At 41.9% G+C, this 14,577-nt stretch overlaps 1 protein-coding gene across 1 annotated transcript; it reads right to left on the bottom strand.

Annotated features, from left to right (window-relative positions):
* Positions 1-4,811: 4,811 nt before the first annotated feature.
* Positions 4,812-10,265, bottom strand: LOC139384070 (26S proteasome regulatory subunit 4-like). The gene is made up of 11 exons (XM_071128706.1): positions 10,186-10,265; positions 9,834-9,887; positions 9,566-9,662; positions 9,251-9,375; positions 8,640-8,825; positions 8,071-8,199; positions 7,611-7,707; positions 7,185-7,374; positions 6,269-6,420; positions 5,955-6,109; positions 4,812-5,500 (listed from the first exon to the last, which is right to left on the bottom strand). The coding sequence occupies exons 1-11, from the start codon at positions 10,186-10,188 to the stop codon at positions 5,366-5,368; spliced, it is 1,323 nt and encodes a 440-aa protein (XP_070984807.1). The 5' UTR covers positions 10,189-10,265; the 3' UTR covers positions 4,812-5,365.
* Positions 10,266-14,577: the final 4,312 nt, after the last annotated feature.

Here is a 14,577-nt window from a genome sequence, read left to right as displayed (position 1 = left end):
TCCATTTAAGAATGATGGAGGCCGCTGTGTTCTTGGGAACCTTCAATACTGCACAATCTTGTCTTGGAACTCTACAGACAATTCCTTCGACCTCATTGCTTGGTTTTGGCTCTGACGTGCACTGTCAACTGTGGGACCTTATGTAGACAGTTGTGTGCCTTTCCAAATCATGTCCAATCAATTGAATTTACCACAGGTGGACTCCAATCAAGTTGTAGAAACATCTCAAGGATGATCAATGGAAACAGGATGCGCCTGAGCTCATTTTCGAATCTCATAGCAAAGGGTCTGAATTATTACAGTACCAGTCAAAAGTTTTAGAAAACCCATCAGAGTCCCTGGGTTCGCGCCCAGGCTCTGTCGTAACCGGCCGCGACCGGGAGGTCCGTGGGGCGACGCACAATTGGCCTAGCGTCGCCCGGGTTAGGGAGGGCTTGGTCGGTACGGGTGTCCTTGTCTCATCGCGCACCAGCGACTCCTGTGGCGGGCTGGGCGCAGTGTGCGCTAACCAAGGTGGCTAGGTGCACGGTGTTTCCTCCGGCGCATTGGTGCGGCTGGCTTCCGGGTTGGATGCGCGCTGTGTTAAGAAGCAGTGCAGCTTGGTTGGGTTGTGTATCGGAGGACGCATGGCTTTCAACCTTCGTCTCTCCCGAGCCCGTACGGGAGTTGTAGCGATGAGATAAGATAGTAGCTACTACAACAATTGGATACCACGAAGTTGGGGAGAAAAAGGGGTAAAATAAAAAAAAGTTTTAGAAAACCTACTCATTCAATGGTTTTTCTTTAATTTTTTACTATTTTCTACATTGTAAAATAAATAGCGAAGACACAACTATGAAATAACATATGGAATCATGTAGTTACCAAAAAAGTATTAAACATATTTTATATTTGAGATTCTTCAAAATAGCCACCCTTTGCCTTGATGACAGCTTTGCACACACTTGGCAATCTCTCAACCAGCTTCACCTGGAATGCTTTTCCAACAGTCTTGAAAGAGTTCCCACATATGGTAAGCACTTGTTGGCTGCTTTTCCTTCACTCTGCGGTCAAACACATCCCAAACCATCTCAATTGGGTTGAGGTCGGGTGATTTGTGGAGGCCACGTCATCTGATGCATCACTCTACTTCTTGATCAAATAGGCCTTACACAGCCTGGAGGTGTGTTGGGTCATTATCCTGTTGAAAATCAAATGATAGTCCGACTAAGCGGCAAACAGATGGAATGGCGTATTGCTGCAGAATGCTGTGGTAGCCATGCTGGTTAAGTGTGCGTTTTAATTATAAATAAATCACAGACAATGTCACCAGCAAAGCACCCCCACACCATCACACCTCCTCTTCAATGCTTCACGGTGAGAACCACACATGCGGAGATCATCCGTTCACCAACTCTGCGTCTCACAAAGACATGGCGGTTGGAACAAAAAATCTCAAATTTGGACTCATTAGACCAAAGGACAGATTTCCACCGGTCTAATGTCCATTGCTCATGTTTCTAGGCCCAAGCAAGTCTCTTCTTATTATTGGTGTCCTTTAGTAGTGGTTTCTTTGCAGCAATTCGACCATGAAGGCCTGATTCACACAGTCTCTGAACAGTTGATGTTGAGATGTGTCTGTCACTTGAACTCTGAAGCATTTTTTTGGGCTGCAATTTCTGAGGCCGGTAACTCTAATGAATTTATCCTCTGCAGCAGAGGTAACTCTGGATCTTCCTTTCCTGTGGTGGTCCTCATGAGAGCCAGTTTCATCATAACGCTTGATGGTTTTGCGATTGCACTTGAAACTGTCAAAGTTTTTGAAATTTTTTGTATTGACTGACCTTCATGTCTTAAAGTAATGATGGACTGTCATTTCTCTTTGCTAATTTGATCTGTTCTTGCCATAATATGGATTTTTACCAAATAGGGCTGTCTTCTGTATACCACCCCTACCTTGTCACAACACAACTGATTGGCTCAAATGCATTAAGAAGGAAAGAAATTCCACAAATTAACTTTTAACAAGGCACACCAGTTAATTTAAATACATTCCAGGTGACTACGTCATGAAGCTGGTTGAGAGAATGCCAAGAGTTTGGAAAGCTGTCATCAAGGCAAAGGGTGGGTACTTTGAAGAATCTCAAATCTCAAATATTTAGATTTGTTTAACACTTTATTGGTTACTACAGTTGAAGTTGGAAGTTTACATACACCTTAACCAAATATATTTAAACTCAGTTTTTCACAATTTGTGATGTTTAATCCTTGTAAAAATGCCCTGCCTTAGGTCAGTTAGGATCACAACTTTATTTTAAGAATGTGAAATGTCAGAATAATAGTTGAGAGAATGATTTATTTAGCTTTTATTTCTTTCATCACATTCCCAGTGGGTCAGAAGTTTACATACACTGAATTAGTATTTGGTAGCATGGCCTTTAAATTGTTTAACTTGGGTCAAACATTATGGGTAGCCTTCCACAAGCTTCCCACAAAAAGTTGGGTGAATTTTGGCCCATTCCTCCTGACAGAGCTGGTCTAACTGAGTCAGGTTTGTAGGCCTCCTTGCTCACAAACACTTTTTCAGTTCTGCCCACAAATGTTCTATAGGATTGAGGTCAGGGCTTTGTGATGGCCACTCCAATACCGTGACATTGTTGTCCTTAAGCCATTTTGCCAAAACTTTGGAAGTATGCTTGGAGTCATTGTCCTTTTGGAAGACCCATTTGCGACGAGGCTTTAACTTCCTGACTGATGTCTTGAGATGTTGCTTCAATAAATCCACATAATTTTCCCTCCCTCATGATGCCATCTATTTTGTGAAATGCACCAGTCCCTCCTGCAGCAAAGCACTTCCACGACATGATGCTGCCACCCCCGTGCGTCACGGTTGGGATGGTGTTCTTCAGCTTGCAAGCCTCCCCTTTTTCCTCCAAACATAACGATGGTCATTATGGCCAAACAGTTCCATTTTTGTTTCATCATTTTCTCCAAAAAGTCCAATCTTTGTCCCCATGTGCAGTTGCAAACCGTAGTCTGGCTTTTTTTATGGCGGTTTTGGAGCAGTGGCTTCTTCCTTGCTGAGTGGCCTTTCAGGTTATGTCGATATAGGACTAATTTTACTGTGGATATAGATACTTTTGTACCTGTTTCCTATAGCATCTTCACAAGGTCCTTTGCTGTTGTTCTGGGATTGATTTGCACTTTTCGCACCAAAGCACGTTCATCTCTAGGAGACAGAACGCGTCTCCTTCCTGAGCGATAGGACAGCTGTGTGGTCCCATGTTGTTTATACTTGCGTACTATTGTTTGTACAGATGAACTTGGTACATTCAGGCGTTTGGAATCCATTGACTTGTGGAGGTCTACAAGGTTTTTTTCTGAGGTCTTGGCTTATTTCTTTTGATTTTCCCATGATGTCAAGCAAAGAGGCACTGAGTTTGAAGGTAGGCCTTGAAATAAATCCACAGGTACACCTCCAATTGACTCAAATGATGTCAATTAGCCTATCAGAAGCTTCTAAAGCCATGACATAATTTTCTGGAATTTTCTAAACTGTTTAAAGGCACAGTCAACTTAGTGTATGTAAACTTCTGACCCACTGGAATTTTGATACAGTGAATTATACGTGAAATAACCTGTCTGTAAACAATTGTTGTTAAAATGACTTGTGTCATGCACAAAATAGATGTCCTAACCGACTTGCCAAAATGATTGTTTGTTAACAAGAAATTTGTGGAGTGGTTGAAAAACAAGTTTTATTCGCTCCAACCTAAGTGTATGTAAACTTCCGACTTCAACTGTACATGATTCCATCTGTTATTTCATAGTTCAGATGTCTTCACTATTATTCTACACTGTAGAAAATAGTACAAATAAAGAAAAACCCTTGAACGAGTAGGTGTTCTAAATATTTTGACCGGTAGTGTATGTGTGCGTAAGCAGGCACGTTTTCTAATACATTAGTGTTTGGGATTGTGTGTGTGTGAGAGAGATGTATTTATGAATGTGTGCCAGTCGGCCCCCTCAAGTGAAGGAGCTGTACCAGGAAGTGTCCATCCGCCTGACTGACAACAGGACAGACAAAGAGCTGTTGAACATAGCAACTGTGGCCTACTAAATTGAGAGAGATGTGAGACATTTTACTGTAATTGTTATTTATTGTAATTGTTGCTTTCAGAACATTTGAAAAGGTTTTCTGTTTGATTGTAAAGTCATTGAATATCTCTTTGTAGCGTTCTATTCAAGGGCTTCATATTTTAAGAAATACTTCCAACGTAATGTGTTTTTGTACATGGGTCTGGTTTTCCTTTAACTACGCTGTGAAATGTTACCATGTTGCCATCCCGTCTATTTGAAAAGCAAAACATTTGGGCTCGAGATGGATGGTCGGAGACTAGAGGTGGCGAGGGACTCCAAGGTACTATTCTTTCACTATGAGCACCCACACATGGACATGAAGACCATCAATCCAGGCTTTGTTGCCCTCATCCTCTCTGGCCATTATTATTGGTGTTTCTGTGTGTCTAAACGCATGAAAGCAAAACTCCTTTTACACTAGATTCAGTACAATATCACTGCTACCCTCATCATAACTTTTCCCTATCTCTTGGTCCATCACTATTGCTAGGTGGTGGTATGAAAGAAAGCTCAGCTGGAGAAAAGGAGATTCCAGTTTGAAGTCATTGAGGCAGTTGGTGGGAAGAAATAATGACTGATACAGTAAATCTGACCTCTTATAATGTAATGTCCTCTATGGTACTCTCATTTTTTAAATGCAGGTTCAGGGGCAGGACAACCACCTGGAACAGCAAGAAGCTACCATGACACACTTTGTGGCATTGTACTTTAATAGTTTTGTTGGTTGTAGTAGTTTTGTTAATTGTCTAAGTGTTTATTAGTTATCGCTCAGTTTATTTACATGCAAAGTTGTTATCCACTTATCTCCTTCCTCCCTGATTGAAACAACAGCTGTCAGCTGCACATTATGGAAATATTCTAACATGAATCACATGAATTCTAACTTGTTCCTTCAATCAAATAGTAAAACAAGAATTTACCATGGTTAACTAAAAAAAAATCTATATATACTTTACTTCAAATAAAAATCTGAAATACAGAACAGTTTCCCAAATGGTTTATGTATTATTATTGTACTTCAAGAGGTAATACTTAGGTTATGGTAACAGACCAGAATACAGTTTGTTCATTTGTTCAGAAACCCAACTTTTATTTAATAGCTGCAGAATTGACTACCAAACAGCTGACTACATCTAGACCCAACGATACAATGAACACATAAGGAAACGTTTTACTAGGCGATAATAACAGTTTCGAAGCAGTAAGTGAAAGACTAGAATGTTGCCGAGGTGAGTTCTGTCCATGTTTAGAGGTACAGGCCCTCTGGTGTCCCTTCCTGTTTCTTGTACAGCACGTTCTCCTTTGACTTCTTAAAGTCCTCATTAGTCACCTTCATCCTGCGCTCTCTCAGAGCCATCAGCCCTGCCTCTGTACAAATGGCCTGAGAGAGAGAGAGACAAAGTTACAAACACTAACAGTGAAAATGCATTGAGGTGCCACAGGATGACAGCAAAACCAGAAGGTGAAAGTAAAATAAAGATGGGTTTATTCAAAGAGAACAAATCATAGTTATGCTGAGAAGTAGATGGTAGATGTTCATTCTTCCCTGTCCTCAGTGATTCTCCAAAGAACAAAGAGACAGGATGTAATTTAAAACCCCCAATGCAGTGCCTTAGACCACTGCGCCATTCAGGAGGTCCCTACACAGATTCTAACCAGATGTTGGAACTGAAAAGCAACTATTTCCATTGATCATTAATTCCCTACTGACCCCTAGTCCTCTGCTTTGTGTATTATCTTAAAATTTCCAGAAAGAGGTATATACAGTATGCTGCATTTTTACAATTAGTCTAATTACTATGCCCCAGCTGGTTGCTGTAACGTCAGTATTGCACCTTGATGTCAGCTCCGGAGAGGTCATCCTTGGCTAGGATCAGGTCATCCAGGATCACATCGTCTGCCACAGTCATCCTGCTGGTGTGGATCTGGAAGATCCTTCGCTTGGTCTTCTCATCCGGCAAGGGGAACTCTATTTTTCGGTCAATACGGCCTGATGAGTGGGGGCACACACAAAGATATCAAATCAGAGGAGCTGCTACACGGGGCAATCACATAAGATCTCTCCAATCATTACTTCATTTAGGTGGGCATAGCCAGTATTGTATTTTCTTTTGAAGATTCATAGCCATATGATCATGTTATTGTGTACCTGGTCTGATGAGTGCAGGGTCCAGGGTCTCTATCCTGTTGGTGGCCATAATGACCTTAACATCTCCTCTGGAGTCAAAGCCATCCAGCTGGTTGAGAAGCTCCAGCAAAGTCCTTTGGATCTCCCGCTCCCCTCCTGAGTTAGAGTCATATCTGCAGAGGACACAGCACTCAGCACAGCCTCAACCACTGAGACACACCATACTATTGTAGAGATGTCCTCCTATACATGGAAGTTCATTGAAGTATACAAAACATACTGTAATCACATTGTTCACTGTACTGCTAATTTAATCACTAAGCAATAGTGAAGCTAGTAAGCCTTGTCCAAGCCAGAAGTGCCATTAGGAGACAGGCAACGTGATTTCAGCCTACCAGTACACCCCTTGGACAAATGTCAATGCTGAGTGCCGTACAGAGAGGCATTGGAGTCTTTGGTATGACTCGACCGGGGATTGAACCCCCAACCTGCCAATATCAAGGCGGACACTAATGAGTTCGTGCAATAGCATTGTTTTCTTATTTTGACATAGGTTGCGTTTAGACAGGAAGTCAAATTCTGATATTTTCCACTAAACTGGTCTTTTAACCAATCACATCAGATCTTTTAGTGAAAAAAAATATCAGAATTGGGCTGCCTGTCTAAACGCAGCCATAACCTCAAGATAATGTAAAACACTGACTGACAACTGTTGTATTGGGGGGATGGCATGGCGGTTGGAAAGTGGGTTAGTGTGTACTTGTTTGCACTTTCTCCCTATGTGCAATAATGTAGCAAAGTAGTCTATAGATGTTTTTTGCATGAAATGAGCCTACTGTATTTTTTTCACTATAACTAATTTACTCCTCATCAACAAATTACACACACTCTGCACACCTCAATGACCACGGCCTGACTAAAGAACAGCTAGCCTTGCCTCTTAGTCCCGATAGCGTCGATCTCGTCGATGAAGACGATGGAGGGTGCGTGTTCCTCAGCCACCCTAAACAGCTCTCGGACCAGCTTGGGCCCATCCCCTAGGTACTTCTGAATCAACTCAGAGCCCACCACACGCAGGAAAGTCGCCGAAGTCTGGTTGGCCACTGCTTTCGCCAATAGGGTCTTCCCTATCACACCATAGGAACAGTGTCAATCTATGACACCTTTAGAGGCGGTTTCTCTAATTAGTTTTGGACTACAAAGCAAGCTCAATGGAAAATCTCAATTGAAAATGCTTTTCAGTCCAGGATTAAGCTTAATCTGTGCATGGGAAACCACCCCTTTGAGTATTACCAAAGAAAATAAAGATATCCAAATTCTGTTCTGTCTTTATTTTTGTCCATCATTGTTTCAGTTGTCTTACCTGTCCCTGGTGCTCCATACAGAATGACTCCTTTAGGAGGCTTGATGCCCATCTCTTCATAGTACTCTGGATGGGTCAGAGGGAGCTCCACAGACTCCTGAGAGGGACATAGGGAACCACAAGTACAGTTGTCAATCAGTAGAAATGGTTACCATGTGTTGGATATCGTTCCAATCCAGCCTTCCGATTTAAAGGGATAGTTCGAGATTTTGTCAATTAACTAGCATTAGTGCTATAACTGGAAGTCTACAGGAGCAGCTAGCAAAATCTCTCAATCAGTGACACCATCTTCCACTGACCCAGCTGTATCCATTTGCATTAACATTGTGCATACAGAACAGTTAGTTTGGAAAGATTTTGGGAGTCTCACGCAATAAAACGATGTGCTTAAGTATAGCATTAACAATAAAGTTTGCTGTGTATTCTACTTCTCTACGATCTCTATGTCTGAAAATGTCACCTTAATTTCCTGGATCTGCTGGTCCAGTCCACCAATGTCAGCATATGTTTCCTGTGGAGCCTTCTCCACCTTCATCACGGTCACCAGAGGATCGGTGTCATCCATCAGGACCCCAATGACGGCATGGACCTGTGAACACACGCACGTTACGTTCTTCTACCCTTGTGTGGACCTAAAATGTCTTCCCATTAAAAATCCTATTTTCCCTAACCTAACCATAATTGTAACCGTAACCCCTATGCCTAAAATAGCCTTTGTCCTCATGGGGATGTGGGAAATGTCCCCACAAGGGAGAATTTTCCTTGTGGGGACTTTTAGAGATTTTAGAACCAAACCACGCATGCACACACACACACACACACACACACACACACACACACACACACACACACACACACACACACACACACACACACGTCCCTCAATGGCATTGCACAGTAAAGATGAGCTCTTCAATTAATGCTAATGACAGTAAGGCAACAACTAAACACAGCAAATTCACTTGACTGAAACACGATCGGTCAATGAACTGAGGATTCAATTCCCTTAACGGCAGACTCAGTCAGTACTTTGTGGTTGAGAAGGACGGAACAGCCCGGCTCCAGCAGATCTTTGTCTACGAAGGAGAGGATGCTGACATAGTGCTCAGAGCCCACAGACGTGGAAACGATGGCGTGGTTGTCATCAATGATCTCCTCCAGGTTCCCCACTGACATGGGAGTCCCTCTCAGATCATCTACCTTAGACCTCTCCTCCTGCAGGACAACAGAAGGCAGAGCGGATGGGTGAATTAATTCATATTTAGATGAAAAGGTGCAGTGTGAAGGTTTTATAGTGCTAAGTGATGCAAAGATATTGACTGATATATTATATTTTACTGATAGGATACAAACTGTTCATATAGCCTATAGTCCTGTGTTTATTTTTATGTTTCCTTACATTTACATTTGAGTCATTTAGCAGACTCTCTTATCCAGAGTGACTTACAGCAGTGAGCGGGTATATTTTTCATACTTTTTTCAGTACTGGGAATCGAACCCACAACCCTGGCGTTGCAAGCGCCAAGCTCTACCGACTGTGCCACACAGAACTTACGCTGCCTGCACATGAAGTGTCCTTCGGGAAACAATAAATATCTAGGCATTTGAATTGATTTTCTTTTCTGTCACGTGATGAGTACCTCCTGTTTCTCCTCCAGGGGTTTCATCTGTTCCTGGTTCCTGATAAACTCCTCCTCCATCAGCAAGTAGTCTTTGATCCTCTCCTGCTTCAGCAGTTTCAGCCTGCAGTGTGTGTGGGGAGTTACTGAGAGAGAAAGATAGAGAGAGTTAGAGCAGTCCGTTCTATGCAATGGGTAACTGTCCAGGAAAAACAGCAGTTGTAAAATTGTAAACAACTTTCTGTCATGGTTTACAATTCAACATCAGTAGATAGAAAGGAACTCTGCCATGACATAGTGAAAAGTCTAAGGTTAATAGTAGCCAACTAAACTTACCAAGAGGTAGCTTGCTGGCAGCATCAGGTCCCTTGCTCTTCTTCTTCCTCTTCCCAACCCTGGTGGGGATAGGTGGTTCATATTTCTTTTTCTTATCCTGGAAAGTGCAGCAAAAGTTACAGAACAGTGTGATCACCTATCCCAACAGGAAGGGTCGGTGTGTACCAAACTGGTAAGATGAATATTCAAGTTTTCAGAAGGTTAGTATTATTAACTAGCAACATTAGCTACTATACTTGAGACAGAGTAGCTAGTATAGATTGTTTACCTTGTCGTCTTTCTTTCCTCCTCCGGGTCCATGTCCTCCACTCTGACTTTGACCCTGTCAAATAAATTACGTCGGACAGACAGTGATGATACACTTAAAGGCATTTGGTAACAGTAACTTGATTGGAGTCCAAAACAATAACAATTTACTAGACATCAAGCTAGTTAGCAGTGCTAACACGCTAGCTAACAGCTTTCCACTGGCTACAAATGGCAGATTGTAGTTGAAATGCAGTAAACACGTTCAACAAAATACGACAGTCCGTAATATAATCATCAATTAAGGTTAAATAGTCATTAAATCCTTTAAAATTATAGAAATATTGATTTGGATAAACTGCTGCCTCACTTACCATAGCTGCTTGCTATCAGACAGTCTATCAGCGTCGCTCACGTAATACGTCACAGTACGGCAAGTGAAGCGTTTCAAAATGAAGAAAAACGCAGATGAAAACCCTGTTGTGGCTGTTCTGTGAGAACCAAATCATTGGTGAAGGCACTATAACCAGGACATATGAAGCTATCAATAAGTTGTTCTTCATGGAGATTCATTTACCTTTTACACCAATTCCAACACATCCAACTAGGTCTGTAAAACTGTGTAGGTGCTACATTCAATCAGCTCATGAAGCCTATCATAGGATTAGGAATTTTAGAAAGGACATGAAAGGTCTGACAGAATAAAAGCTCAGTCATTTTGGTCAGGGAGTTAGTCAACCTTGGTCAGCCAGTGTGCTGTGATAAGATGCATTTGAAGATTATCTTCACAGTACATTAGCTAGCCAGCCAGTTTGTGTAATGGTACCCGTAATGGTCCCCTGATGTTTGTGTCCAGTTTTCCGTTAGTTACGGAAACATTATATGTATGTATGTTAGCAAAACCCTCCTAAGAACCTATTCAGAATACTTTGGCATTAGATAACATTCCTTTAATGTCAAACAGAACTCACCATGTTCTCAGAATTGACACGTTTCATTGAAAGAACATTCACGTGTCCAGTTTTCTGAGGGTTAGGAGAATATTCTATCAACGTCACACCAAACATACATAGAACATGGTTTCCATGTTCTCAGAATATAGCCTAAGATATTAATGTTCTATAAAACGTCAAGGGAACGTTGCAAGAACATTCATGTGTCCAGTTTTCTGATGGAATATTTCATCAACGTCACACCAAACATACACAGAACATGGTTCTCAGAATATAAGATGTTGATGTTCTAGACACGTTTCATTGGAACAGTAGAGTATATACTATGATGCTCCTACCCCGTGTCAAAAACAATAGATATGCCTGGGCCAGTGGTACTGGTTCACCTTATGCGGATATCAGCTTTAAATATGTGGGTTAATCAAATCAAATCAAATCAAATGTATTTATAAAGCCCTTCTTACATCAGCTTATATCTCAAAGTGCTGTACAGAAACCCAGCCTAAAACCCCAAACAGCAAGCAATGCAGGTGTAGAAGCACGGTGGCTAGGAAAAACTCCCTAGAAAGGCCAAAACCTAGGAAGAAACCTAGAGAGGAACCAGGCTATGTGGGGTGGCCAGTCCTCTTCTGGCTGTGCCGGGTGGAGATTATAACAGAACATGGCCAAGATGTTCAAATGTTCATAAATGACCAGCAAGGTCGAATAATAATAAGGCAGAACAGTTTAAACTGGAGCAGCAGCACGGTCAGGTGGACTGGGGACAGCAAGGAGTCATCATGTCAGGTATTCCTGGGGCATGGTCCTAGGGCTCAGGTCCTCCGAGAGAGAGAAAGAAAGAGAGAATTAGAGAGAGCATATGTGGGATGGCCAGTCCTCTTCTGGCTGTGCCGGGTGGAGATTATAACAGAACATGGCCAAGATGTTCAAATGTTCATAAATGACCAGCATGGTCAAATAATAATAAGGCAGAACAGTTGAAACTGGAGCAGCAGCACGGCCAGGTGGACTGGGGACAGCAAGGAGTCATCATGTCAGGTAGTCCTGGGGCATGGTCCTAGGGCTCAGGTCCTCCGAGAGAGAGAAAGAAAGAGAGAAGGAGAGAATTAGAGAACGCACACTTAGATTCACACAGGACACCGAATATAGCCCAATCAGTGTCAATCCTGTAGTCTGCAAGTTAATTCAAATATGAAGGGTATCTATGCTCATGGCACATGTACTTATTTTTTACCTCTCAATACAAGTGCCTCTCCACCTTGTGAAACTGGGAGATTTGTTGAAAGCATTAGCATTTCATAATGAGAGACTGTCAGTGAGACACGGCAGCATCACATTTATCTTTTCAAAAGCCTTAAGGGACATAAAACCTAATAATGCTCTACGATATGGTAAGTAGGTACACCTCCAAACTGATGAAATATGGAAATGCCTTGTTTGTTCAGTGAGGTCTGCGTTTGCAGCAGACATTTCCCAACATTAAGCCACTGTAAGCCTATTCATCTGAGGGACATTTAAAATGAAAACTTCTGTGAAAGATAAATAAGCTTCTTGGGAGTCATTTAACTGCTGTCCAACCCAATCTTTTTCTTTTATGAGGACATATGGATGTTGATCTATGTTATCCAACCATACATTATAAAAGACCATGTACAGGCTAGGGGGAGAATTGGTCTGGACAGATGCACTTTGTAATATTCTCATTAGGAAGTAACTAATTAACTGGAAACATTTTCATACCTGTTCTTCTGCTGTCTTGTCCTGCAGCTTGGAGCAAAGTACAGAGGGATGAGAAAATATGTAGGGGAGAGAGCTTCTTTTAAACAATGTAATCATCTGAGAATTGAGGTCGGCAACAGGGGAGATAATTCTATAAAAGACCTGGTTTGGTTTGTACATCTCACTCCAGCGTCATACACAGATTAGATGTGAGGAACTAACATGTTGTGCTAAATAATTTCTCCAGTAGATGGGGATGTGTTACTGTAAAAATATTAATAACATGCCCATCTATACACGTGACGTTGCTAGGACTGCTCAGTGGTATTTTTCCATTCTCTAACACAGCATTCCAAGGCCAGACAACATTCTGAAGGTCAGACAGTTCCCTGAACACTTACCCCATAACTGCACATGACGATAACAAAGATACCTGGAAATACCTAACAGCTCCCATATGCCTTTATCCTCTGACTCGGAGAGGGTTTAGCAAGCCATGGCAAGTGATATCACAATTAGCTATGTGGTAAAGTTTGCATAGTCTTCGCTGACAGATAAATTACAATTGGCAATTATGTGCTATCTTTCATTGAGACTCCATTGCTGATCACATTTGTGATGAGGCCTTATGTCATTCTACCCGTTGTTCACCAGTTTAGTGACCCACCATTGCAACCAACACAGTATCACAGTATCTCCCAGTAACATTACAATACTTTGATTGGTGCATCTGATAGGGCATGCATGCTCACAGTTTTATAGCATTTAAAGAAAATAACCTTTTCATGACTGTCAGAGGATCGTTTTTGTTTCTCTGACAGCCCTTTTGTGTCTGGTGGTCCTGATGCCAGCAGGGACCGGAGGGCAGAAGATAAGGCATTAGCACTTATTGACACAGCATACCTTCCCAACCTCAGCCCCATCCCCATCACCTGCAGCTTTGGCCATTTCACTAGCCTTTGCCAAGTCAGCCTCTAAAAACGCAGACTACATGGACGGTGGTGTTCCTTTCAGAATAGAGTCTTTCTCTGCATTGAAAAGGGTTTATTTTTTCAAGGTTTCACCTATTTATTGAGCGTGCCAAGAATGGGAATGAGCGGAGTTCACGTAGTTGGCTGGCACTGGAATTACGCTTAGGTTTACATGCACCTACCTATATACTCTTCTTTGGATATTATGATTGTGCATTCACATGGGTATCTTTAATATATGCATCATCAATTAAGTAACTAGATAGTATATACAGGTACTGTAGCAGGTGTGTAGCAGCTTTCCCAACCTTTTAGAGTTGGTCTACAGTCCATCATTATGTATCTAAGATTCTGTTAATTAAAGCAGTGAATCAGCAACCTAGGATCCTAGACAACAGTACTTCCATTCTAAACCAGACTTTTTGGGGAGAAACCTGGAGAGATCATGTAAGATGTATGAGGCTCTTCACCTCTGTCACCCTACTCTGCAATTACTGAGGATCCCATGCCTCAACCCCTCAAATAGAAGTGCAGAGTGGGCCTGACTTGTCCTATTAAAAACTAGTGCACCTCAGACAGGTTAATAACCATTTGGATATCCCCATCAACTCAATTATTCACATGAATCTAGTTACTCTCACTCTGTAGAGATGTATGGAGGACGCACTTGCCACCACGCTTGCTTTAGCATGGGCAACACCATTGAATGCTAGCTGTTTTTCTTCTTTCCATCTCTATGTCTTGCTCGCTGTGTCTGTCGTTGGACGTCCACCATGTACTGTCAGGAGCTGGAGAGATCCGTGTAGTTGAACTTCCGTTGCCAATGACAGCTGAACTAGCTGAGATCTATCTTTGATGTGAGGAAGCTGGGCTCTATCAGATTATTAGAGTCATCAAAGCGACGGGTTATGTGTAATACGGCTGACCTGGCAGTCAGGGGAAATGGAGCCACTCTCCTTCATCAAGTCCTTATATGCTGTACGATAGTACAGTAAGATTGGCTATTTGTAGAACATGGTTTGAAATGTATACTGGAAATGCACACGGCATATTGTTTTTCATGTTGACTTTCTTAGAGAAGGGTTAAATAGTTGAACATGGATGCTCAGTATTTATCATTAAT

Source organism: Oncorhynchus clarkii, chromosome 25 (assembly GCF_045791955.1).
Source record: "Oncorhynchus clarkii lewisi isolate Uvic-CL-2024 chromosome 25, UVic_Ocla_1.0, whole genome shotgun sequence".
In the NCBI taxonomy this organism is placed as follows: domain Eukaryota; kingdom Metazoa; phylum Chordata; class Actinopteri; order Salmoniformes; family Salmonidae; genus Oncorhynchus; species Oncorhynchus clarkii.
This window is presented reverse-complemented; position numbering and strand designations above follow the sequence as displayed.

What these genes read in the sequence shown, in the direction of transcription:
- LOC139384070 (XM_071128706.1), bottom strand. An exon ending in GACGCTATCGGGACTAAGAG is followed by an intron (nt 6,421 to 7,184) that starts GCAAGGCTAGCT and finishes TGTCCTCTGCAG; the next exon opens with ATATGACTCTAACTCAGGAG. An exon ending in TCTCCGGAGCTGACATCAAG is followed by an intron (nt 5,501 to 5,954) that starts GTGCAATACTGA and finishes TCTCTCTCTCAG; the next exon opens with GCCATTTGTACAGAGGCAGG.